Raw genomic sequence first — 25,059 nt, 5'->3', positions numbered from 1 at the left:
TAAGTTAAAATGAACCCCAGGTTTCATTAACTCCTTCCCTATAAGAATACTTAGTATCTAGTAGGCTTGGATAGGCATTCTGTGGTAACTTTTCACCGGCGAACACAGGTCGAACCCAGAAAAGGGATTTTAACGAAGGAAAAATCTATTTCTTGGGGAAGACCTGTGTCGCCCGGTGAACCCAGCTGGTTGTGTTAGCTTACCCAGCTCCTTCAAGAGGACAAGTTGCATATCGCCTATGGTGTGCTGTTCTAGAGGTAAGAAGATGCGAGAGTGGCTGGCCTCTCCACCTTTCCCACTTTGTCCTTCCATTCCTCTTCTTTTGGGTTGAGGATAGGACTCGAACTTACACTGGCTGGTCGGACGATTGATGCGGTAAGCTTATACATAAAGCATCCTTTTTATGTTTCTTATCAGAATCATAGAAGCAATCCCACTCTTCCTCTAGCAAGGGGAGGAAGGAGACTGGCAATAATTCAAACCCTTCCCAGAACTTGCATTAATGTCTCCGACTCTTAAATATTCTTCACAGCCCATTTTCGGATAAGTTACGATTCCTCACTCATTTCAAAAAGGCCCAGAAGTCTGACTATTGATCATGCAGCTCCTATATTCCGATCAAGTTGTCAGAGGCAATGCACTCCTCCTCGCTCTTACGACCAGGAGTAGCCTAGGTGTGTAAAACTCCAGTAAGTTCTAGAGGCTCACTCATATTCCTCCCACCAATCAGTGAGTCTTCCTTATGTAAAGGACCGAGGGTATGTATATCGTGTAGGAATAAATCACAATTTTTGGAAGTAAATTGTATTTTTGCTAACTATACAAACCTGAGGTCCTTTACATACATACCCACCTCATGCCACCCGTCAATCTGAACCTGAGCTGAAAGGTAAAGTGGAGTGTTTACATCTGGGCAGGCTAACCTACCCGCCTGCCACATGGTAGTTACTGCCTAACCACCTTGTTCAATAATTTAACAGCCGTAATTCCAGCTACGCTGAAAGTAATTCCTTATGTAAAGGACCTCAGGTTTGTATAGTTAGGAAAAATACAATTTACTTCCAAAAATTGTTATTTTAATGCACATAAACCTTTATGGGATACTAATAACCCCACTGACATATCTGGAACCAACATAGGAAAAACTATGAAACCTAACCTGTGTTGTCTCAATGAAAGTGAAGTTCCAATATATTTTTCAAATACACACCTAATCTTTTCCTCAATTGACATTTCATTATGTTCAAATTATGTAGCTAAAAAATTTGAATGGACTGTCCTAGACGATTCATACACAATTGACCATTTCCCAATCATCTGAACTACTTAAGTAATACCAAAATATTGCCACCTACAAGATATAATATCAAAAAAGCTAATTGGGATAAATATTTCCTAGGCACTCAAAACATACCACCATTCCCACATAACAAAGATCACAATACATACTACATGTGAATCATTCTCGAACCTCATAATAAATGCTGCAGATAAAAGCATTCCAAAAACCAAATCACATTCCACAAAATCCCCTGTCCCATGGTGGAATCCAACCTTAGCAACCTTAAGTAAAATAAAACATATTGGGTCACAGTCTTAACAGACTAACAGACTCAAAACTTGCCTTAAATCACTCAACAGAATGCCCTATAATATAAACATATTAAGCAAAATAATTATAACAAATATAACAATTAACCACATTAAACCACTATATAACAAATATACAGCCAAATTTAGAAAAACCTTAATAGCTGAAAAAATTGTGTCATGGAAAGAATGTCTCGAACATATCTTCAAACACATCCACAAGGGATATCTGGCAAAAGATAAGGAAAATCAATGGAAAACATATAAGACCTCCAAGAAGTGCAATACATCTAAAAGGAAAAATATACCATGATACTTATGAAATATCAAATATAATTGGAAAACATTTTGAAAATGTGCTTACTCTAGCCTAAATATAATATTCAAAATATCAGAAAACAAAATGAAAATATAATACTCAATTTTGAAACTCTTGAAGACCTGGAATATAATTATATTTTCAACATGGATGAACTAGATGCCATCAACTCATGCCATCCATCCACACCAGGATATGATAAAATATCATTTGAAATGATAGAAAAATTAGCTCCTATAGCTAAATCATATTTATTAAAATTTTATAATACTATCTGGCTAAAACGTATCTTTCCTGATAAATGGAAACATGCCATAATAATCCCAATAAATAAACCAAGAAAAGATACAAGTAATCCATCCAATTATAGACCGATATCCCTAACAAGCTGCCTATGCAAAATCTTAGAAAAAATGGTAAATGCACGATTAACGTATGTAATAACCAAAGAATCTATTTTAACACCAACACAATCAGGTTCAATAGCTGGAGATCAACCCTACATCCCTTAACACATTTAGAGGATCATATCAAAAAAGGCTTTGCACAAAAAAAAATTAATGGTAGGTATATTTTTTTATACAGAAAAAGCATATGACACAACATGGAAACATAACATCATGCAAAAACTCCACTCCAAGGGATTAAGAGGCCACTTACCAATATTTATTAAGAACTTTTTAACAAACAGAACTTTTCAAGTAAGAGTTGAAAATTCCTACTCGGTAACCTATAAACTTGAAGAAGGAATCCCTCAAAGTAGTGTCTTGAGCAGTACATTGTTTGCTTTAGCAATTAAATGACATTACTTTAAATTTACCAAGTGGTGTAAAAAATCAAACTTCACCTTTGTAGCACCGACGTACAATTTTGTACAAAAATAAAATATCTTAGGAGTGATATTTGAACAACATATTGAAAAAGTTACCACACACTAATTGGGGAGCAAAGAGAGAGATTTTATTAAAAATAAATAAGGCAACAGTCATATCCATAATAGATTACTGCTGTCCAGTATATTCATCCGCCTCAGAATCTGCATTAAAAACTCTTGATACATTGCACCATGAAGGCATGGGATTGTGCACAGGAGCATTCTGATTGTCCCCAACAAGCTCGCTTCTGGAAGAGGCAGGTATGTTGCCCCTGAAACATTGCACCATGAAGGCATGGGATTGTGCACAGGAGCATTCTGATTGTCCCCAACAAGCTCGCTTCTGGTAGAGGCAGGTATGTTGCCCCTGAAACATCACTGTAATTTAATAACAATATGAAGAGGTCTTTCACTACAAGCAGGATCATCTCCTGCAGCTGACTACTTTCAAAATTATAATCCAGTAACAGAAGTTCATAGTATTAGCTCTTTCCCAAAAAGAGCTAAACACCTAATGAACTTCCATAATATAAATCCAATTTTTCACCCACCAATAGAATTGTCACCACCATGGATGTTAAAACTAATAAAAATATGTACCTTCCTATCATACCTACTTAAATGACAAATGACTAGTACAGAAATCTACCGCCAACATGCTTTGGAGCACATTAAAAGAAAAGGAGACAAATTCATGGTATATATAGACAGCTCCAAAAATAATATTGGAGTAGGAGCATCTGCATATTCGAAAAATATATTAATCAAAAGAAGCCTACCTTTAATATCATCAGTATTTACTGCCGAACTCACGGCCATACAAATGGCTCTTGATATAATATCTGAGAAAAAAGCAAGTGTCTCCATTATTTTCAGTGACTCACGTAGTACTATAGATGCTATAAGTCGGTATAAACCAGTAAATCAAATAGTACAAAAAATACAACAAAAAAATTCAACTCCTCCAATCAGGATTATCAATAGAAATATGTTGGATTACAGCACATGTGGGAAAAAAAAGGAAATGAAAATGCAGACTCTGCTGCCAAATTAGCCTGCAATATCCCTCCAACAGTTACACAGCCCCAGTGTCAGACTGGATAACACCTGTCAAACCATTGATATACCAAGATTGGAAAAGAGAATGGTCCTAGGTGCCAACAACAAATAAGCTTAAAAGTATAAAAACTGAAGTGTGTGCATGGAGGACATCTTCACAAAAAGAAAGATCAAAAGAGGTAATCTTAACAAGGCTCCTTATAGGACTCAAGATTCTCGCATGGTCACTTGATGTCAACACCACATGCTGACTCAGTGAAGTGTAATTAGATGTCAAGTACCCATGACAGTGCAACATTTATTTGTTGAATGCCCAAATTGGACCCAACAAAGATAAATTTATCTACGGAATTCAAAAGTGAAAAATATTCTTGCTGAAAGCAAAGATTTTTCAATTAACTACTACATCATATATTTTCAAAATAAAACTGGTTTTTTAAATGAAGTTTAATTTTTTTTTCACTCAGGATTAATCCCTGAGAACTAGCCCGAGAAGAGTCTACTTAAGACTCAGAGGTCTGGAAAAACTAACCCTTCTTAATAATAATTATTGGTGGCCGCGAGTTCAATTCTCTGGCATTTCATTGAGGGGTTAGAAATGTGTATTTCTGGTGATAGAAGTTCACTCTTGATGTGGTTCGGAAGTCACATAAAGCCGTTGTTCCCATTGCTGAATAACCACTGGTTCCATGCAACATAAAAACACATACAAACAAACTATGCTAAAACAATGCTCTGTGTATCTTACTAAATTATTTATCCGTATATTAATTAGTAATTTCTTTTTATTAATTTTATTTAAGAAGTGATCTCATGTATTTTTTACTATCCTTTATAACTTCTTTCAGAAGAACACCATATTCTGTTGATGCTTGCTTTTAAAGTAAATGTCGCCTGTTTGCATGTTCCTTAAGAATAGGTTTACATATCTTCTGAATAATAATAATGATATAGTACATTGAAAAAGAAACCCACAAAATCACTTTGCATAAATTGATTTGTGGGTTTCTTTTTCAATCATCAGAAGAATCCTGAAAGAAGTTTTTGTTTGGTTTAATATAGTTTATGTTATCATTTTATTTTCCTGTTTCTTTCTTTGTCATGTATTTTATATGAAATGCAGCATTTTTTACATTTAGTGATTTTATAGAAGAACCTGCTTGAGAAATTAATAAAAATTGTTCATGTTAAATAATATGTATATAAAACACCAAGAGATAGACACAACCAAGAAAGAATATATGCAGAGACTTAAGGCAATACGTAAGTCAAAATCAACATCGAGAGCAGAGCACTTGGGCAATACCTGAAAACCAGTGAAGACGAGTGGCTAAGGAGTGCATGGGAAGAAGGACTGATAAAAGTAGACAAAGACCCAGAAATATACAGAGAGTGGAGAATGAAAAACAGAACAGGAATGGCACAACAAACCAATGCATGGACAGTACATGAGACAGACTAAAGAACTGGGCAGCTATGAAACATGGCTACAGAGGGGAGAATTCAAGAAGGAAACGGAAGGAATGCTAAAAGCGACACGAGGAGGCCATAAGAACCAGTTATGTCTAAAAAACAAAATAGCATGTCACTCATGTGCAGGAAGTGTAATATGAAAAACAAGACCATAAACCACAAAGCAAGCGAATGTGTGGTGCTTGCACAGAACCAGTACATAAAGAGGCATGATTCAGTAGCAAAATCCCTCCACTGGAGCCTGTGCAAGAAACACCAGCTAGCTTGCAGTAATAAGTTGTATGAACACTTACCTGAGAAAGTGACAGAAAATGATCAAGCAAAGATCATCTGGGACTATGGTATCAGAACAGATAGGGTGATTCATGCCCAGAAGATCAGACGTGACGTTGATTGACAAGATCAAGAAAAAAGTGTCACTCATTGTTGTCACAATACCATGGTACACCAGAGTAGATGAGAAAGAAAAAGAAAAAATTGTTAAGTATCAAAACCTAAAAATAGAAATAAGAAGGATATGGGACATGCCAGTGGAAATTGTACCCATAACCATAGGAACACTAGGCATGATCCTAAGGTCCCTGAAAAGTAACTTGGAAAAACTAGATGCTGAAATAGCTCCAGGACTTGCAGAAGAGTGTGCTACTAGAAACAGTGAACGTAGTAAGAAAAGTGATGGACTCCTAAGGAGGCAGGACGCAACCCAGAACCTCACACTAAAAACAACGCAGTCGAATAGGATGACTGTGATAGACCAAAAGTAAAATAATAATTATTAATAATACGTCAAAAGTAGGCAACTTACAGTACATCCATTCATAAGCTATTTTCTTGACCAGTTGAAGAAGAAAAGAAATAAAATCAAAGTGCGCTTTAACTCTGGTTGAAACACACAAATATGTACAACCAAATAGGGGAAGAGTGACGAACCATGGAATAAATATGAAATGATAAAGGTGCATTAAATTCATTCTTTTTAACAGTCTGGATGGATAACAGCCACTTGGAGTATTATCTTCAAACACAATAAATTAGGATAATGGTGGTGTAATGTGAAGTGAAGGACAGTACTCCCTGCACTGTAATTACAAGTTTTTACAAACATTCTAAAACAGTAGTTGCAACATGGCATGTATTTGTCTTGGTACAAACAATTTTTTTGGGGGGCATTCTCCTTTTGTCACCTCCATTTGGCCCCCGTAGGAGGTTAGTGCCATCAGTAGACCTCATGGGGTGCACTGTAGGAATCACTTTCGTTCCTATTACTGTACTTCCTTTTAGATTTTCTTTCCTCATCTTACTTTCCACCCTCTCCTAACACTTTATTCATAGTGCAATTGTGAGGTTTTCCTCCTGTTACACCTTTCAAACCTTTTACTGTCAATTTCCATTTCAGCGCTGAGTGACCTCAGGTCCTAGTGCTTGGCCTTTGGCCTAAATTTTATATTCAGCTCAACTCGACCTCCATTTGGCAAATATTTCTGTGTAGACAGTTTTTGAAAGAGAGCATTTTGTTTAATGGTTAAGTTGGGTAGTTTTCTTTAGCCAAGGGTCGTTGCTTGGCAATAGCAAGCCATCTTTACACAACTCCCGCATTAATTGTTGCTTTGTTAGGTTAAGCAGCCCTTCAGAGCTCAGTATGCTGTCAAGGAAATGAAGATAAGCAAATAAAAAGGAGAAAAATAATTGAAGCTTAAATGTAATTTTAGATTTTGTATAATACTGTGTTCATATGTGACTGTTGATTTAGATTAGTGCTTACAATCCTTTTTTTTTTCAATCATACCAGCATTATTGGCATAAGAATTACAGTTAAAATTTAACTATTTCTGTTGCATGTAATTAGAGGTAAGATTTCTGGTTGTTGCACAACTGCAGTTATAGTCGTGAATAAAAACACAAGTACGTATGTACTTTCCTGTACTTTTTAACCAACTTTTACTCACCAATTAAGCTAAATTTCAGGTTGTGTTGCAATGTGAAGAGAAGTTGTATGTTGGTGGCCTTGATCCAACTTGTAAGGAAGATGATCTCCAAAACTACTTTTCTGCCTTTGGAGAAATTCAAGTCATTGACATGAAAAAAAATAAAAATGGAGTCTGTCGTGGGTTTGGATTTATTACTTTTTGTGATCCAAAGGTTGGAGAATATGTACTATCTATAACCCAACATGAGGTAATGATTCTGTTAAGTCCTTGTTTAATTTTTTAAAGAAAGAATATCACCTTGTAGTTAGGTATGTTACTGCAATATGTGATAAAAAATGTGATAAAAAAATGTGATAAAAAAAATGAATTGTCATTGCTGATGAAAAGTTTCAGTGTAGTGTAGAAAAGCTGTGATAATGTGAAAATGAGTTACCGTTTTCTTTATGAATGTTTGTGATTGAAAGTTCTACAATTCAAGATTTGTAAAGTATTAACATTGAAGTGTTTACAGTATGTGAAGTACAATACTTAAGCTTTTCAACTAAATTTTTATTCCAGATAAATGGGAAGCCTGTAATTATTAATGTGCCAAAGCCTCCTAATAAAAAACCATCATTGAAGGTAAAGTAAACTATTCTAAATTTTATGCACTTAAGGTGTTTGTTTTTTTGTGCCCGTTCTCCATTTTTAATCTGCTTAATGATTCAATAAAATGTTCCATAAGTTAAAACTAGTATTGCTTTAGTCTTAGTCATACTTTTAATTTTAAGTGGGTGATTACTTACACATTTAGGAAAAATATCTTTGTATCCCAGATAACCCACACATGGATTAAGATTCCTTAACTTTAACCCTCACAGCCATTGAAAAGCTTTTCTCTCTCTCTCTCTCTCTCTCTCTCTCTCTCTCTCTCTCTCTCTCTCTCTCTCTCTCTCTCTCTCTCTCTCTCTCTCTCTCTCTCTCTCTCTGAAAGTTGTGCAAAAAATATCAAGAGCATCAAGTTCATATGAGACTAAGAACAAACTTAACTCTTTTTCAGTTGGCAGAACCTGATTTGGGTGTAGACGTGGCAAAAACCCCTATGGGAAACTCCAGTGTAGCGCAAGTTGAAGACACTGAAAAATTAGCAGATGAACTTGTCCTTACTCAAGCTCAAGAGCTGGGGCTAATGGAAGAATTGGAACAGGAGGAGGAAGAGGAACTTAATGAAAAGGACATTGAGCAATCAAAAGATGTTGGAGAAGAAAACTTAAGTGGAGACTATGTGTGCAATAAAAAGAATCTTGAAAACGATAATGAAGGGACAGAGCCGGATGAGAAGGTTAAAGATGAATTTAAACTTAGTAAAGAATGCTTATTGTTTTACCCATTTAGCTTTTTTCAAAGAATTTCCTTAAGCTAAGTGTTTTTTTTAAGATTTGACGTTCCCATTTTTTAGGATATTGATTCTAATAGTGTCTTAATTTGATGGAACTCTAGCAATGTTTGAGAACTTTACTGATTATTTAGTCAAATGGTGCCTAGTATTTCTTTCTACAAAAGCTTTTTAAGAAAATTTATCCATGGTAACCTTTAGTCACTGTTACAGGTGGGGCCAATTGACGAGTGTGACAGATTGTATATAGGCAGTCTTGACAAGAATTTCTCTGATGAGGATCTTTGGAATTATTTCTCCTGCTTTGGAAAAATTAAAGAACTTGATGTGAAAAGGAACAAGAAAGGACTGTGTCGTGGCTTTGCATTTGTAACCTTTTGTGATTCTGAGGCTGCTGGTATTGCAGTTTTAAAGGACTACCACCATGTAAGTGCATTTTTTCATTCACTGCATTAGACTATAAGGAGAGTTGGAGTCCATCAAAGACTTCTTCCATTGAATCTTGGGTTAAAGCATAACATACAGTACATATTCTCAGTAGTGTTTCAAGTGTGTTGTTGGAGAAACAGAATTTTACATATCTTACATAAAAATTCTCTCTCTCTCTCTCTCTCTCTCTCTCTCTCTCTCTCTCTCTCTCTCTCTCTCTCTCTCTCTCTCTCTCTCTCTCTCTCTCTCTCTCTCTCTCTCTCTCTCTCTCTCTCTCTCTCTCTCTATCATATATTATTAACACATTCCTTCCCAGATTAAATCATAGCTCTTAATGAATAACATGGAACTTAATTAATTATTGTTATCACACTCCTGGTTATAATTTTTACCTACTGTATAGTTTACATGTCCTCCTTAGTGTTCCCAAGATCATAAGAGTTTTGTCTGGACCTGCAATCCCTTTGGTAGCTACTTTCTTGCTCTCCAGAAATGTACTTTGCAGCAGATCACTTTTCTAGCTCTTGCATTCCAGTATTCAACTAGTACACTGTTCTCTAGTGTGGGTGTCTGCCTCTGCCAGAGATTTATCTCTTTTAGACAAAGTGGTTCATTGTAGGAGGTTTCTGCTTCCTAATATCAGCAGGTATGACTTGGACCATCAATGGATGGTCTCTTGTTTGTCAATTGTTCATAAGTTGTGTTTTAACAGAGATCTTGATCATTCGTAATTAATCCCTGTTCCTCTTTTCCTTCCGAGAGCGACCAGATTTGCTGGACACCAGTGGCAATTTGCGGTAAATGTGCCTCACTATTGAACTTCTCAGTTCCCTGGGTCCTTTATTCCTCATAATGTTGGACTGTGTCACAGTCTCCCTGAGGATGTCATGCAATTGGAACTTCAAAAGTTCAAGCAAAGATGCTATGCATTACTACCCTAATGCTGTTAAGGTATTAATTTATTTTTTCTTTTTAGCCCTCTTACGCCTAAGCCCTAAAAACCAAAACGTGTCCCATATGCCGAGGCGGGTTTGGAGTGAGTGCGGAAGCGGAAAAAATAATTTTTTCAAAAAATCACAGCGCGCTTAGTTTTCAAGATTAAGAGTTCATTTTTGGCTCCTTTTTTTTGTCATTGCCTGAAGTTTAGTATGTAACCATCAGAAATGAAAAAAATATCATTATCATATATAAATAATGCGATATATGGTAGCGACAAAAAAAAATTCATACATAATTGTATTCAAATCGAGCTGTGCGAAAAACGCTTAAAGCTAACGAGGTACTTTTTTTTTTTTGTATTTTACACTAAATTGCAATCATTTTGATATATAACACATTGTAAAATTTTCAAAGCAACTCAGAAAAAATATTATCACAAAGTGATGCATGCATTCGTAACGTGTGGACGTAAAAAAATGTTTTTTTTCAAAAATTCACCATAAATCTAAATATTGTTCTAGAGACTTTCAATTTGTTTCAAAATGAAGACAAATGATTGAATATTACGATACTGTAAGAATTTGGCTTAAAATTGCAGTTTTTTACCATTTCGGACGAGTTAAAGTTGACCGAATGTCGAAATTTTTATATATATATTTATTTATATGCAAATATTGCAAAAATGAGAAAAGCAACAACCTTCAAATATTTTTTTTTGTATTCTTCATGAATTTGTGCACATTTTCATATATGAAACTCTATAAAACGCCTAATATGAAAAGGAGCAAATATTAGGAGAATGCGACGTACGCATTTCGGAGATTTGCGGCCGCGAATCGGCGCGCGGAGGGAAAGAAAGTTTTTTTTTTTAAATTCACCATAAATCTAAATATTGTGCTAGACACTTCGAATTTGTTTCAAAATGAAGATAAATGACTGTATATTACTAGATTGTAAGAGTTTTAGCTTACAATTGCATTTTTCGACTTTCGGTAAAGTCAAAGTTGACCGAACGTGGTTTTTTTTCTATTTATCGTGATTTATATGCAAATATTTCGAAAAAGAGAAAAACTACAACATTCAATCATTTTTCGTTGTATTCTACATGAAATTGCGCACATTTTCATATATAAAACTTTATGTAACGGCTAATTTTAAATGGTGCAAACATTTCGACAATCGCACGAAAAAATTTCTGATTTTTTTCGGAAGAGTTACCGCGCGAATGTAAGGAAATTTTTTTTTTTTCATAAATTCACCATAAATCAAAATATTGTGCTAGAGACTTCCAATTCGTTGCAAAATGAAGGTAAATGATTGAATGTTACTAGAATATAAGAGTTTTAGCTTACAATTGCGTTTTTCGACCATTTCGGTAGAGTCAAAGTTGACTGAAGGTTGAAATTTTTGCACTTATCGTTATTTATATAAAAATATTTCAAAACTGATAAAAACTACAACCATGCATTGTTTTGAGTTGTATTGTGCATGAAATTGTGCACATTTCCATATATAAAACTTTATGTAACGGCAAATTTAAAATGGTGCAAACTTTAGGACAATCGCACGAAAAAATTTATCGGAAGAGTTACCGCGCGGACGTAAGGAAAAAGTTTTTTCATAAATTCACCATAAATCGAAATATTGTGCTAGAGAAGTCCAATTTGTTGCAAAATGAAGGCAAATGATTGAATATTACTAGAATATAAGAGTTTTAGCTTACAATTGCGTTTTTCGACCATTTCGGTAGAGTCAAAGTTGACCGAAGGTTGAAATTTTTTCACTTATCGTTATTTATATGAAAATTTTTCGAAACTGATAAAAGCTACAATCATAAGTATTTTTTGTTGTATTCTACATGAAATTGCGCACATTTTCATATATAATACTCCATGTAACAGATAATTTAAAATGGTGCAAAAATTATGTCAAAGTGACGAAATAATTTTTGAGATGTGTCACTGATACTTTTTAGTGCGATAAGAAAGAAATTCGCGCTTGTGCACCTGCGTAACGATTGTAAACAAAACAACTCCTTGATCTGTGAACTCCCAGCATCCCCCAAGGCGCGTGATTCAAAAGTTTTTGGCTGGTATGCCTACAAGTATTTTTCCGCAAATTTTTAAAAAAACTTTATGAGTCGACATATAATACGTCCAATCGGCATACGGGAGACATTTTGACTTGACGTTTAATACGTCCAAGCGGCGTAAGAGGGTTAATAAGTGAGATATTTCTGTATTTCCTTCTACCTTCTCTTTCTTCCTAATGAGCACCATATTCTTTGGAAGCTTGAATTTCAAGTCGATGATCCCTGTAGGCTTGTTCCATAGGAATATGGTTCATCTTCTAAATAATAATAATAAAGGTGGTGAGACAGCAGCTGATTTTGTAATACATACCCCTTTAGGATCAGGAATGGTTTCTCAGCCTCTATCCCCAATAAAAAGAACTATTCATATATGGGAGAAGCTATTGTATCAGCCTAACTTCAGAAATTTCCTCCATAATCTTCACTCGTGGAGATTATCAAGCTAGGTCATCCAGGAATATCAGTCTAAATGAAGATTATTCCTAAGGCTTGATGAGAAGGGCAACTCATTCCAGAAATCGGAGTTCCACTGGTTTGGCTCTTTACTTTGTGGCCAAGACACTCAATATATGTATTTTAGGTCATTTTATGGCTCCTACTGCCATTCCTCCTCTTTCTCAACAGTGTAAGAATGAGAGGATCCGTACCGTCAGGGCTGTTCAGGTTTGGATGCGTTGGACTAGGGATTTCATAGAGGGCTCAGCCAGATTGTTCTCATTAAAAGATAAGGGTAACAAGGAGGTTAAAAAGAATAGTCTCACTCTGGCTTAGATGGGTCGTCTTGAGAGCACATGACAATATTTCTGAGGAGCCAGTGGCCTAGGTAAAGGTATTGGTACAGAAGATCAGTGAACTGTCCACTTCCTTTAACTTTACAGGAAGTTGTGATATTGATTCCATTTTAACAAAAGATACATGGAGGTTTCCACCACTTTGGCTTTGTCTTAAATGAGGCATTATTCTTTGTATTCTTTAGGACCAGTTTTGGTATCATGCCAAGCTTTGACTGCTTTGGTTGGTGTTGTGGTTTCAGGGAAACACATACTATTGCCTTTGCATCCTAGTTGGCCGACCACTTCCAGGGTGTCTGGCTCCTACTCCTTACATTATTGGTAAGAATGCTTCTGTTTTAATATGAAATATATCCATTTATATACAAGTGCAACTCTGTACTTTTAAAAACATCGCCCTAGTTCAATTCATGACCCCCATATAAAACTTGGAGCTCACATTGGCACTGCCCAGAAGTTCCACTTGGTTACTTCATGTCCTTGATCTATTCCAGGTTACAGCAGCTTAGCTGACTCTCTTTTAAGTTGATATTCAGACTGTTGAATAGTAATGGTTATTTGACAAAATAAATTTAATCTTTTGAATTATTTATGATACTGGTGAGGTATTTAAAATCAACCTTTTAGGCCATTGTGATACCCTATTTTACCATTTTTGGCTACTCTTCAACTTATAGTTATTCATATGTAGAACAGACCTTTGTTCTTCTTGCGCCAGCTGGAAACTGGATAGAAACAATCAGATTGTAAAGCAAGAATTTTCTGCTATTCCTGAAAAACGTGAAAGTTTTGACCACATCAACTATTAAAAGCTATAGAGCCATGTTGAGTTCACTTTTCCGACACAGAGGCTTAGATTTATCCTCCAACCAAGATTTGTCGGAATTAATTAAATCCTTCGATGCGACAAGGCAGAAGGAGGAGGCAGTGGTTTCCTGGAATTTGGATCTCATTAAAATGGTTATCAGGCTTACGTTTTTGAACCATTAGATACTATCTCTTTAAGAGATCTTACAATGAAAACCCTTTTCCAAGTAACTTTAGCTACTGCTAAAAGGATTAGTGAAATCCACGCTTTAGATAAAAGTGTGGGTTTTTCAGGAGGGAATGCAGTTAATACAGCTAGTTGTCGACTTACGACCTATGCAAGTTACGACTGATCGACTTTACGAACACCCCAGCTCCCACTTCTCCACACGCAGTAGCCCGGTACAGTGCCCATCCTCCGTGTCCGTTTGTGTCTTGTGTTTATCTATCCCATTTTCTAGTTCAGCTAAACCCTTTTCCTCCATCTCTTTATCTTTCCTAGCTTCTAGTTAAGGTAAAAAAAAGTAAAAGAGAATGCTAAAAGTATCGTTAGTAATGTTATACTTGTCGTGTAAACCCATACAGCCAGAAAAGGCTGATTTATTATGAACAACTGGATCCAGTAACAACAGCTGTTTGCTTGCATTTCAGCCATTGTACGATAGTGAAAAATGACTGTAGGTATATTACAAATGACGTTAAGTAGAATAGGACTGATATGTTTTTACATAACTATTATATCCTTATTCGCTATGGAGAAAAGATCAGACAGGGCATATACTGCCAAATTTAAGCTGCAAAATGTAGCTGAAGCAGAGAAAAGCATTTTCATCTGCTACTGACTATTATCATGCATTGGCATCATGGATGAAACTCCCGCAAGATTCGGTATAGCACCATCAAACTTGACCATAAACAAAATTTGAGAAACTTATTTTAATCAAAACTATTTGGCATGAAAGAACACATTTTACTGTTTTCACTCTGATAAAAGGGATTTTGACGGAGGAAAAATCTATTTCTGGGGAGAGACCTGTGTCGCCCGGTGAAACCCTACCCTGGTTTCCCATCCCTATTCCTTTCCAATCCAGTATTAAAATCCAAATGTATAGAAGGATGTGAGATGGTGCTAGCATCGGGCGGTGGCGGGGTGGTTCAAGACGGTGCGGACGAAACCGCTGTTACGGCGCACCCTAGACATCGATGTTGATGGGGAATAATCTAAATGGTAGACGACCTGTGATAGTGGCTTTCACACGCCCTTTCTTCATACACGACGCCCTTAGGGGTGCTCGCGCGAGGGTAGTAACCTCTGCATACCAATGCTAAATCTTTCTCTGGTATATTTGGAAAACTATTTATATCAGAAAAGAAGCAAGAAGGACCTTTTCACCGGGCGACACAGGTCTCTCCCCAGAAATAGATTTTTCCTCCGTCAAAATCCCTTTTCTGGGTCGACCTGTGTTTGCTGGTGAAAATATACAAGAGAATGCCTTCCAAACCTTATGACTCAATTCTAATATAAGGGAGAATGAAATTGTCAATAATATATACCAATTTACTTAAAGTAATGATGCTAGGATATAAACTTAATAGTTAAGCTTAAAACTAGACCTTAAACTATGACTTAAAAACTAATTATGAGCACAGTTAGCAAATGATTTAGAGATATATATAAACACCTTAATTACAAATGTACAATTAGGACTGAGGAAAACCCAAGGCTGTTCGAAATTCCTTAAGTGAGAACATCCTAACTAATCCGGGTACCTATCTCTGCACCACCGAGGAGAGTGGCATCGTGGCGAAAGTGCAAGCGGCAGGTAGAAGGGAGAAGGGGTTAAGAATGGGACAGAAAAATGAAATATGAGAGGATAAACTACTCTGGAGAGACTAGACTCCCCGCAGCTATGGTTGAATATTTCAAGGGTTGAATGTTTCTTAAATAGTGGCATTTAAATACTAGAGAAGATTTCCAACCCGTGTACTTCTTAAGATTGTCAAAATTCATATTTTGAAAATAATTAATTGAGGTGGCTACAGCCCTAATGTCATGGGCCTGTGGGAAGGACTCCAGGTTAGCCTGTTTTATGAAGTAGAGTATTTGCTGTCTAATACCCTGTAAAGAGATACGTAGTGCCACCTTGCTCTCTGATAAATAAGGGACTGGAGGACAGTGAGGAGGACCTAGCTAAAAAGGATTTAAGAGTTACTACAGGACACAGAGATGTATCCTGAGGTAAAGGTATAATCTTCCAAGGGGACCATCTATTTTGAGGGAACTCATTTTTTGCTAGGAAACTCCTATCTGGGGAGAGCAGCACTTCTCCTGACGGAAGGAAATCTATGTTTTCAGGATTACGAGAGAGAGCTGCTAATTCTGATGATCTGGTGCCTGAGGCCATGGCTGTAAGAAACAAGGTTTTTCTCAATAGAGTAATGTAAGAGCAGGATTCATTATTGACGTCCGAGGCTAGTTTCAAAACATCGTTTAAAAACCATGTAACCTTTTGTGGATGGGCTGTTGGTCTAAGCCGTGCACAAGCTTTTGGAATGGATGAAAATTAGGAATCTGCTAGATTTATGTTAAATCCGACCTGAAAAATCTTTTTCAGGGCTGATTTAATCGTTGTAATTGTACTAGTGGCTAGGCCTCTTTCAAACAGAGTTCTAAAGAATGAAATGGCCAGATTTGGGGTCATCTGACGAATATCTGAATTCTTTAAAAAGTCCGCTAATTTCTTAACAGCCGAATCGTATTGCCTAAGCGTTGAATCCCTTTTGTCAGATTCTATGAATATGACATTGTCTGGATCAATATTTGCCTCTTTATGAGCTGCAAACTTCATGAAATCCACAAAGTTAGGGTTTGTAGAATTCCTGAGGAAGCTGACACAGTCTGTGTTTGAACCACTTGTGTCAACTCCAGTCGTGGGATTCGTTTGGGATGGAGTTTCAGCTCTAGAAGGAGTGGAAACCAGCTGCTTTTGGGCCAGTTGGGTGCTACCAGAGCTACTTGTCCTTTGAAGGAGCGTAGTTTGTGTAGTACCTTCATCAGAAGATTCACTGGAGGGAACAGATAAATATTCTGCCAGAGGTTCCAGTTTATCACTAATGCGTCTGTGGCATAAGCCAGAGGGTCCAGGTTGGGGGCCACATAGCACGAAAGTTTGTGATTGGAGCTTATTGCAAACAAATCTACCTGGAGGCCTGGAACCAGACTGGATATCCACCGAAACTAATTCATGTCTAGGGACCATTCTGACTCTAGAGGTTTGGTCCTGGATAAAGCGTCCGCTATTATGTTTCTTACTCCTGCCAGATGTGTTGCTGACAGGTACCAATGTCAAAAGATTGCTACTAGAACATGATTCAGTTTGGGTGATTTGGAACCCCCCTGTTTATACAGTGGATTACTGCTGTATTGTCCAAAACTATCCTCACATGATTTTTCTTGGGAGGAGACAAGTGCTTTAGGGTTAGCAACACTGCCATCGCTTCCAACACATTTATGTGGAAATTTTTCATCTTGGAGGACCAGGTCCCCTGGTGTTGGGAGTATCCCCCCCCCCAACAACTGAGTGACGCGTCTGTATGAATCGTCACTTGTAGAGGGGAACTTGCATTGGTATTGCTTTGGCAAGGTTCTTGGGTTTCGTCCAAGGGAGAAGTCTCTTTAGTAGTACAGGGGGAATTGTTGAGACTTTGTCTCTTAAATGAATGTTGGCTCTCTTTCTCCAAACTCGATTGATGTCTTTTAGTTTGGCTTTCAGTAGGACGTCTGTTACTGACGCAAATTGAAGTAAGCCGAGAATTCTTTCTAGAGATTGCCGAGATATCTTTCTGTTCCTGATAAATTGTTGTATAGCTGACGCTATCTCCTTGACCTTTTTGGGAGGAAGAGATAGCTTGTGACACTCCAGGTCCCAATGAATCCCCAGCCATTCGAACTGGGTTGCTGGTTCCAGCCGGGATTTCTTCAGGTTCAACTGAAAACCTAGACTTTCCAGGAACTGAATTACTTTGGATGTCGCCCTGTGACATTCTTCGACTGTGTTCGCCCAAATGATCCAGTCGTTATTCTTTGGTTCCTGAGTTCTTGTACTACTGTCTCTCCGAGTTTCGTGAAAACTCTGGGTGCAATGTTGAGGCTGAACGGCATCACCTTGAAAGCATAAGATCTGGTGCCTAGGCAGAAGCCTAGGTATGGAGAGAAGTTTCTTGCTATTGGAACATGATAATAGGCGTCTGTAAGATCTATAGAGGAGGTGACGGCCCCACGGGGAAGTAAGGTCCGTACCTGAGAGACAGTCAGCATACGGAACTTGTCGCAAAGAATGTAAGAATTGAGTTTGGACAAGTCCAGAATTACTCTCATTTTGGTAGAATTCTTCTTTGGAACAGTAAACAGACGTCCCTGGAATTTTAGGCTTTTTACCCTCTTTATCGCCTTCTTCTGTTGGAGATCTTTGGTAAACTCCTCCGGATCCGGTGAGGGTGTCTGGAAGAAGTTCACCGGCGGAGGTGGAGACCCCTTTATCCACCTCCAACCCAGCCCCTTGGAAACAATACTGTGAGCCCAAGGGCTGAAGGTCCATTGATCTCTGAACCAGTATAGTCTCCCTCCTACCTGGTTCATTTCACTGGTTTTGTGCTGGTTTGAAACCTCTGCCTCCCCTTGCACCTATGGCTCTAGGTCTGCCACGTTGACGTGACTGACCTCTAGCTATGCCACTGCCGGATTGTCTGGCATAGCCCCGAAATGATCCGGTGGCTTCGTAGACCGGGTTGATGGCCGGAGAAGACATCCAAGTTGCCGTAGCAGTTGGTTGCGAGCCTTGTGGGGCTGGTACTATCATAAATTGTTGTGGCGGAGGTGCCTTAGAAGTCGAGGGTTTCGACACCTGGGGCAGAGAGATAGGCTGATATTGTTGTTGGGCCTGGGAAGCTTTATACGGGGCGTAGTACCTTTGCTTCTTTTTCAGTTTCTGATGCTTGCTCGTTGGATCGAACTTTCGTTTTGATGGAAGTCCCCAACGAACTCGGAGGCTCTGATTGGTTCTAGAGACCTCCTGCAAAACCTTGTCTACCTCCTCCTGGGGAAAAAGATTCTTACCCCAGAAAGAGGACTTGATCAATCTATTAGGCTCGTGCCTAATAGATGCCTCAGCCAGCACATATTTTCTGCAGGTTCTCCTGGCTGCAGTGAATTCAAATAAATCTAATTGAAAAGTCTGCAAAAGACTCTTCGTTAGGACCTGGAAGATCTGTTCTTCTCTATACATGGAGGCTACCACAGATCTTCTCTATACATGGAGGCTACCAACTCCAGTGATGTCACTGCGTTGATGGACCTCGCCAGCCTAGATCTTTTCTCAAACTCTGTTTTCAGTAAGTTCTCAGGCAGTCTGTCTGAGAACAGAGTGGAGGCGCAGTCAGGGTCTAATTTCCCAACCGTAAAAGTCGACGGTGCATCATGCCAGAATTCCCTGGTGGCTGGCATGTGGAGGGAGGCTGCTTCCGTCTCCTTAAGAGCTGGCATAGGGAGATCTTCATAAGACACCTGGAGCGTTAGCTCCGCGATCTTGTCCGTGAATGGGGATGGGACCTCTTGGGGTGTTGTAAAGATGGTGTATGACCCCTTGTGAGGCGTTAACCTGGTGTTAACGCATCCCCAGTCTGCCAGCGTGCGAGCCCAGACAGCTTGGGCTTGTTCCTTCGGAAATATGACTGTCTCCTTAGGAACTTTGTCAACTCTGATCAGGGCGTTCTTGGTGAGACGGACAAAACCATTGAAGGGGAACTGCAGGTCTTTGGGGTGAAACTCGAGGTCCGAAAGGGGTCGAGTACCCAGCCCTTCAATAGTCAAGGTGCCATCCAGGTATGGAGCGTGGAGGGCTAACCGCCAAGGGTTGATCTTATCGAACGGCGGTAGTTTAGAGGAATCCGGAACTGATGACGGAGCCGTTGGAGTTCCGGAGTGGAGCAGGCCTGCAATCATATCTTTTAGTGGCCTGAGCTGCTCCGCCACGATTTCTGACACGGACTGGGTGTCCGGAACGGAGGTTGGCTGTAAAGAATAAAATCTCTCGTCCAACCTCTCGTCCACCGCTTCTCTGACTTTTGACAAAAGTTTGTCAGCCATTAGGTCATGTTGGTATTCAAGCTCCGCTGCCTTGGATTTAGCGGACTTACTCCTCTGTCCCTTGGTGGGAGGAGGAACCTTGGCAGCAGGCGACGATTCAGACAAAGTTGAGGGCCTAGGGGCCAATGACGACGCCGTCACTGCTGGCGGAGTTGATTTCGAAACCTTGTGTAATGGTTTCGACGCCTTCAAGGTTTTAACCTTGGGTCGGACTGACGTTGATCTTTCCCAAGGTGAAGGAGTAGACTTATCAAAGCCTAGAAAGGATGAAGAGGAAGATGGAGTAGGACTGATAAAAGAACATGCCTCAAGCACTTCACCACCTACCTGCTCATCCATCGGTTCCAGATGGATGTCTAAGGCTGCAACGTCTCCAGTCAGCTGTTGGTCTTCTGGGGGCGGAGCCATCGCAGCCCGGATGGCTTCGATGATGGGGGCAGCTACTTCTTTCTCCACCGAAGCCGACGGAGAAGCAGGGAACAGACGGGATCCCAGGCTGTAGTCTAATACATAAGGACATCCTTGTGGAGCATTCCAGCTGAACCCGGAGACCCACTGCCTCAGGCTCGTCTTGGCCGCTTTCAGGCTTTCCTCTTCTGCCTGGAATGAGGAGAAATCTTTGAGTTCTATTGGCTTGATCTTAAATTAGGACTATGACAATATGAATAGGAGGAGATTATCTAGGAAACCATGAACATCCGAATGTAGTTTCATAGCTTACCTCATCATTACACAAGATGGATACTAGCTCGAAGCAGAGTGAGCAGGGCTCAGGGAACCAGACCATGTAAGGCGTCTGGCCATCCTCCGCCAAGAAGGAAATGGCGCAGTTGGCATGCGACCAGCAGACCTCATGGCCCACCGGATCGCTGAAGTAGGCTGGGCATCCCTGGGACGCACAATAGGCTTTCTGTAATAGAATATTTTCAATAAGTACCTAGTCTTCTTAGAGGAGATACTTAACTAAACTTAGGTTTAACGGAGCATGCAACTTATATTAGCATGATACAAGAATGGATAGTCCTGCTGGATCTAGCCAAACACGATTACTAGGATAGGGTTCATTGTATCCCATCTATTTATGTATATCTTCACGAGAAGATCAAGGATTGCTCTATTCCTCTGGTGCGCACTGGAGGACCGGTGGCTGCCGGAGATAGGATCATATGAAATACATACACTGACAAGGTAGCAATTGAAGTGTACTTAATGGCTCTCCGATGGGGGACTAATTCACCGGAGTAATTAGGTCCGGAGACAAGAACAAGTACCATGTAACTTGCCCCTAAGAGCCCGTCGAGGGAAGGTGTCTCCCAGCCGGCTTGAGCACCGGAGCATGAATAAGAGTTGAATAACTCTTACTATAAATAATGAAGGGATAATGATTAACTTCCCTAATACAATATTTATTAGCTGCCAGAGTTCAAAACTTTGAATACGGAGCTCCGTTGGCGGAGCTCCGTGACTAATCATCATCGTATTACCTACCACTCAGCCCTGTCCCCCCCCCCGTCTGATCCCCAGTGGGTCAAAGGGGGGGAGGGGCTATACGGAAGGGTGGAGGGGAAGGAGGGGAAGGGGAGGGAGTGAGTTCGTGAGCAATGGTCCGTTATATACTGGCCACTCACGCGATCACTTATGGCCAGCCTGCCGATTACGAGTATCGTTAACCAATAGGGAGACATTTTCGTCAGACATATAGGTAGACGATATGGCCCAGATAAAGACAAGGTCATATATCTATGACCATCTTGAATCCACTCAAAAGTAGCATAAATTTCAGGAAACCTAGTCTTAGACTGGCTTCCCTTAAACAAGATGGTCATTCATCGGTAACGTGGCCATGTCATGCCGTGGGTCACTGTGATACTTCGCTAGCGGCAGAGGGCCATATAATTTGGTAAATATAGGCTAGCCTATGTCATGTATATATGGTACAAAGTTCTGGCTATACTAGTGTATAAGCTACCTTAATAATAACAATTTTTGTAACCTGAGAGCCTATGTCAATTTCATTGACTAGGGGTAGCGTGTACAAGGATTTAGCCCAGGCTACCTTGGAATTCTAAAAGGAAACCTATGTAACTACTTGATAATGGCTACTGAAGAAAAGGGGGATAAATCCAGCCTTACTTCAACACTGGAAATATATTTCACTATCTCCATGTGAACCTTATAGTACGCTCCTCTCAGTTACTGTCTTAAAATTGATTAAATAACTTCTAACAACTAACACATGCATATATGATATAACCTAGTCACGGAATCAAATAAGCGAGCGAGAGAGAGAGGCCTAGGTAGGCCTCATGAGGTCGGGAAAAAAGAAAGGGGGGAAATATCCCTTCTTACTTTTTTAAAATAAAGAGATATATGTAACTTTATATTAACCTTACTACTACTGGTCGTGTAGAAACTCCCTTTCTCGCTTCGTAATGTGACTACCCTAAAGAATATTCGTTGGAACCTGGCTTTGTTTACATCGCCACCATTACGGGATAGCGATCCAACTATTTTTTAAATCTAAATTCATTAGACTTAAACATTTAATAGCGACCTAAAAGCATGATGTTCCTACCAAAAAGATATAATTTTAAAGGCATGTGAAAGAGCGATACGGCAAGTCGTCAAATATAAATATATATATATACCTAAATCAAAACACAACGATGCTTTGTGTACGCTCTTGGATAGCTGAACATGGCCGCTACCCCGTGCCCCCGCAATAAAATACGGGTTCATGGGGCTATTACCACAAATACCTCAATTTTTCTATTGAAAACAGACGTTGGGGTACTTAACATATGTGTCGGTGGCATCTGGGCTTCAGCCATCACGTTAAATCCAATAATTTGTGGGTAATAGCACAAAAGAAAAATACCGCATGCAGGAACCACAAATTTCCAAAGAAGGATGAGAGATGGCGCTAGCATCGGGCGGTGGCGGGGTGGTTCAAGACAGTGCGGATGAATGTTGATGAGGAATAATCTAAATGGTAGACAACCTGTGATAGTGGCTTTCACACGCCCTTTCTTTATACACGACGCCCTTAGGGGTGCTCGCGCATGGGTAGTAACCTCTGCATACCAATGCTAAATCTTTCTCTGGTATATTTGGAAAACTATTTATATCAGAAAAGAAGCAAGAAGGACCTTTTCACTGGTGAACACAGGTCGACCCAGAAAAGATATTTATGTAAAGCTTGTATTCTGATGAAATCAAGTGAAAATATCCAACACAATCTGTTGATGGTTTTATGCAATAAATATGCCCTCAATGCCATCTACTACTCACAAAAAAAAAACGGGGGTGGTTTTGCTGCAAACGCAGGGATGCCAGCAGCAGCAGCCCAATCTCTACCTACAAGATTGGTGACGTCACAACCGACGTCACACACCGACACGGCAGACGCGATGACGTCACAGCCGACTGATTCTCAGTCTTCTTCGCTGCCTGCGGACTCAAATACGCTTCCTGACTCGGTAGTACACACTGTAATGAAGAAATTACAGGATTTAGAGAAGAAAATTAATAAGAAAGGCAAAAAGAAAAGGCGTGATTCGTCTTCTTTCTCTAAATCGGCGTCATCACTAAGTTCGATGACGTCACGGCGTGTACCAGTCAAGCGTAGGAGGGTACTGGATTTCGCGACTGTTTCTTGGGCCAAGAGGAGAAGAGGGAATTCTTCTTCTTCTTCAGACCAGGACGGTCACATCCCAGTCAGCAGGAAAGGCAGGAAGTCAGTGGCTGTTAAGCTCAAAGCTAGTGGACGAAGCCGCTTACAAGAGTCCGAATGAGCAAGTGAGTCGATGGCAATACACCAGACTGCTCCATATGTTTTGCCACCGGCCTTTGATTTGTCCTATACCCCTTCAGTTTCTCCTAGTGGTTCGTTTTCGGAAACGCCAGGAGGGGTTTTGGGTAATTTGATACATAATATTTACGCTCCTTTGTTCCCAGCAGCGAGGGGGGGAGCATCGCCATCTTTGTTCTAGGTGCCGGCTCCCGATTCGAACAGGATGGAGGGTACTTGGGCGGTTCTAGGCCTTCCAGGCGTACCAACCTTGGAAGATTTGCTGTCGCATTATGTGGCGTCACGGTTCCAGCTGAATCCGGCAGCGCTGAATATTCCTCATCCCCCGGGTTTGCACTTTATGGGAAAGAATGTCGCGGCTAGGCCAACAACTTCTTTGGTTACAACGATGCAGAACGTTGGGAGTGGTTTTACTGCAAACGCTGGGATGAAGAGGAAGTGAACTCGGCTTTGAGAGAGCCCTCATCTTGGAGATATAGGCGAGATTCTCGCTCTAGATCTGCAAGCAGAGGAGTGAGCCGGTCTCGTTCTCCTGCTGACTGTTGGGGACCGAGCCGTCGGCGGTCAGCGGAGATCAAAGAAGCCGCGGCCGTAGGGGCAGACGGCCATGAAGCACCCGAACAGTTGTCAGGGGATAGGAGTGAGATAGCGTCTCCCGTGGCAGAGCATAGTACGCTAGAAACGGAGGAAGGAGAGAACCAAGAGTTTCTGGCTTCGTATGCCGAGGTGATTGATTTGATTCTTCAATTCAATAACCTTTCGTAGAGAACGGAAACACCTGCCAGTATGCTTCCTCCGGGGATTGACATGGCGTTTGGTACGAAAAAGGATACCAAGGTGTCATATGAGTTGCCTTGTTCGAATCATGCGGAGTCCGTTTTACAACATGTAAACGCACGGATTGCGGGAAGGGATAATTCCTTAAGATCGAATAGATCGTTTAAGTTTATCCCCCCTCCAATGATGAAACATAAAAAATATTATGACATCAACGGTTCCTTTACTGGCTAGACAAATTAACCCAAATGTGGTAAGGTTAAGGCCTGGATTAAACTTAGATCAAGTGAAAATGGAATGCCCTTTGATGACTTGCCAAGAGGCTGCTACATTAGAAGTGACAGCCTCTTCTGTCTTTCAGACCTCTTCTTGGTTGGATCTTTGGTTGACAGCAGTTGCAAAGATTGCATCCTCAGAAGTGACGAGGAAGGCAGTGGATGAATCAATGTTCATTAGATTGCTACAATCAGGTGCCAAAGCAATTGTGTACTTGACAAATTTAAGTGCCAATGTTTGGGCAAATATCCTTTTAATGAGGAGGGATGCAGCTTTGGCCAGGCTAAGTCGCACTGTTGATTTGGATTCCCTGCTAGTAATGAGGAATGAGAATATCTTAGAGTCGCAATTGCTGTTACCAGAGGCCATACTAG

At 39.8% G+C, this 25,059-nt stretch overlaps 1 protein-coding gene across 1 annotated transcript in view; it reads left to right on the top strand.

The window, feature by feature from the left end:
* LOC135214835 (uncharacterized) overlaps positions 1-25,059 on the top strand; it is a 234,841-nt gene that overhangs the window by 181,570 nt on the left and 28,212 nt on the right. The window contains exons 18-21 of the mRNA XM_064249233.1: positions 7,281-7,490; positions 7,802-7,864; positions 8,283-8,564; positions 8,832-9,044. Coding sequence (XP_064105303.1) covers positions 7,281-7,490; positions 7,802-7,864; positions 8,283-8,564; positions 8,832-9,044 — 768 coding nt within the window. The remainder of the gene's footprint in view (positions 1-7,280; positions 7,491-7,801; positions 7,865-8,282; positions 8,565-8,831; positions 9,045-25,059) is intronic.

The sequence above is a fragment of the Macrobrachium nipponense genome, chromosome 46, assembly GCF_015104395.2.
Source record: "Macrobrachium nipponense isolate FS-2020 chromosome 46, ASM1510439v2, whole genome shotgun sequence".
Taxonomy (NCBI): domain Eukaryota; kingdom Metazoa; phylum Arthropoda; class Malacostraca; order Decapoda; family Palaemonidae; genus Macrobrachium; species Macrobrachium nipponense.
Note: the sequence above shows the minus strand (reverse complement) of the source record. Positions and strands in the feature narration are given on the sequence as shown.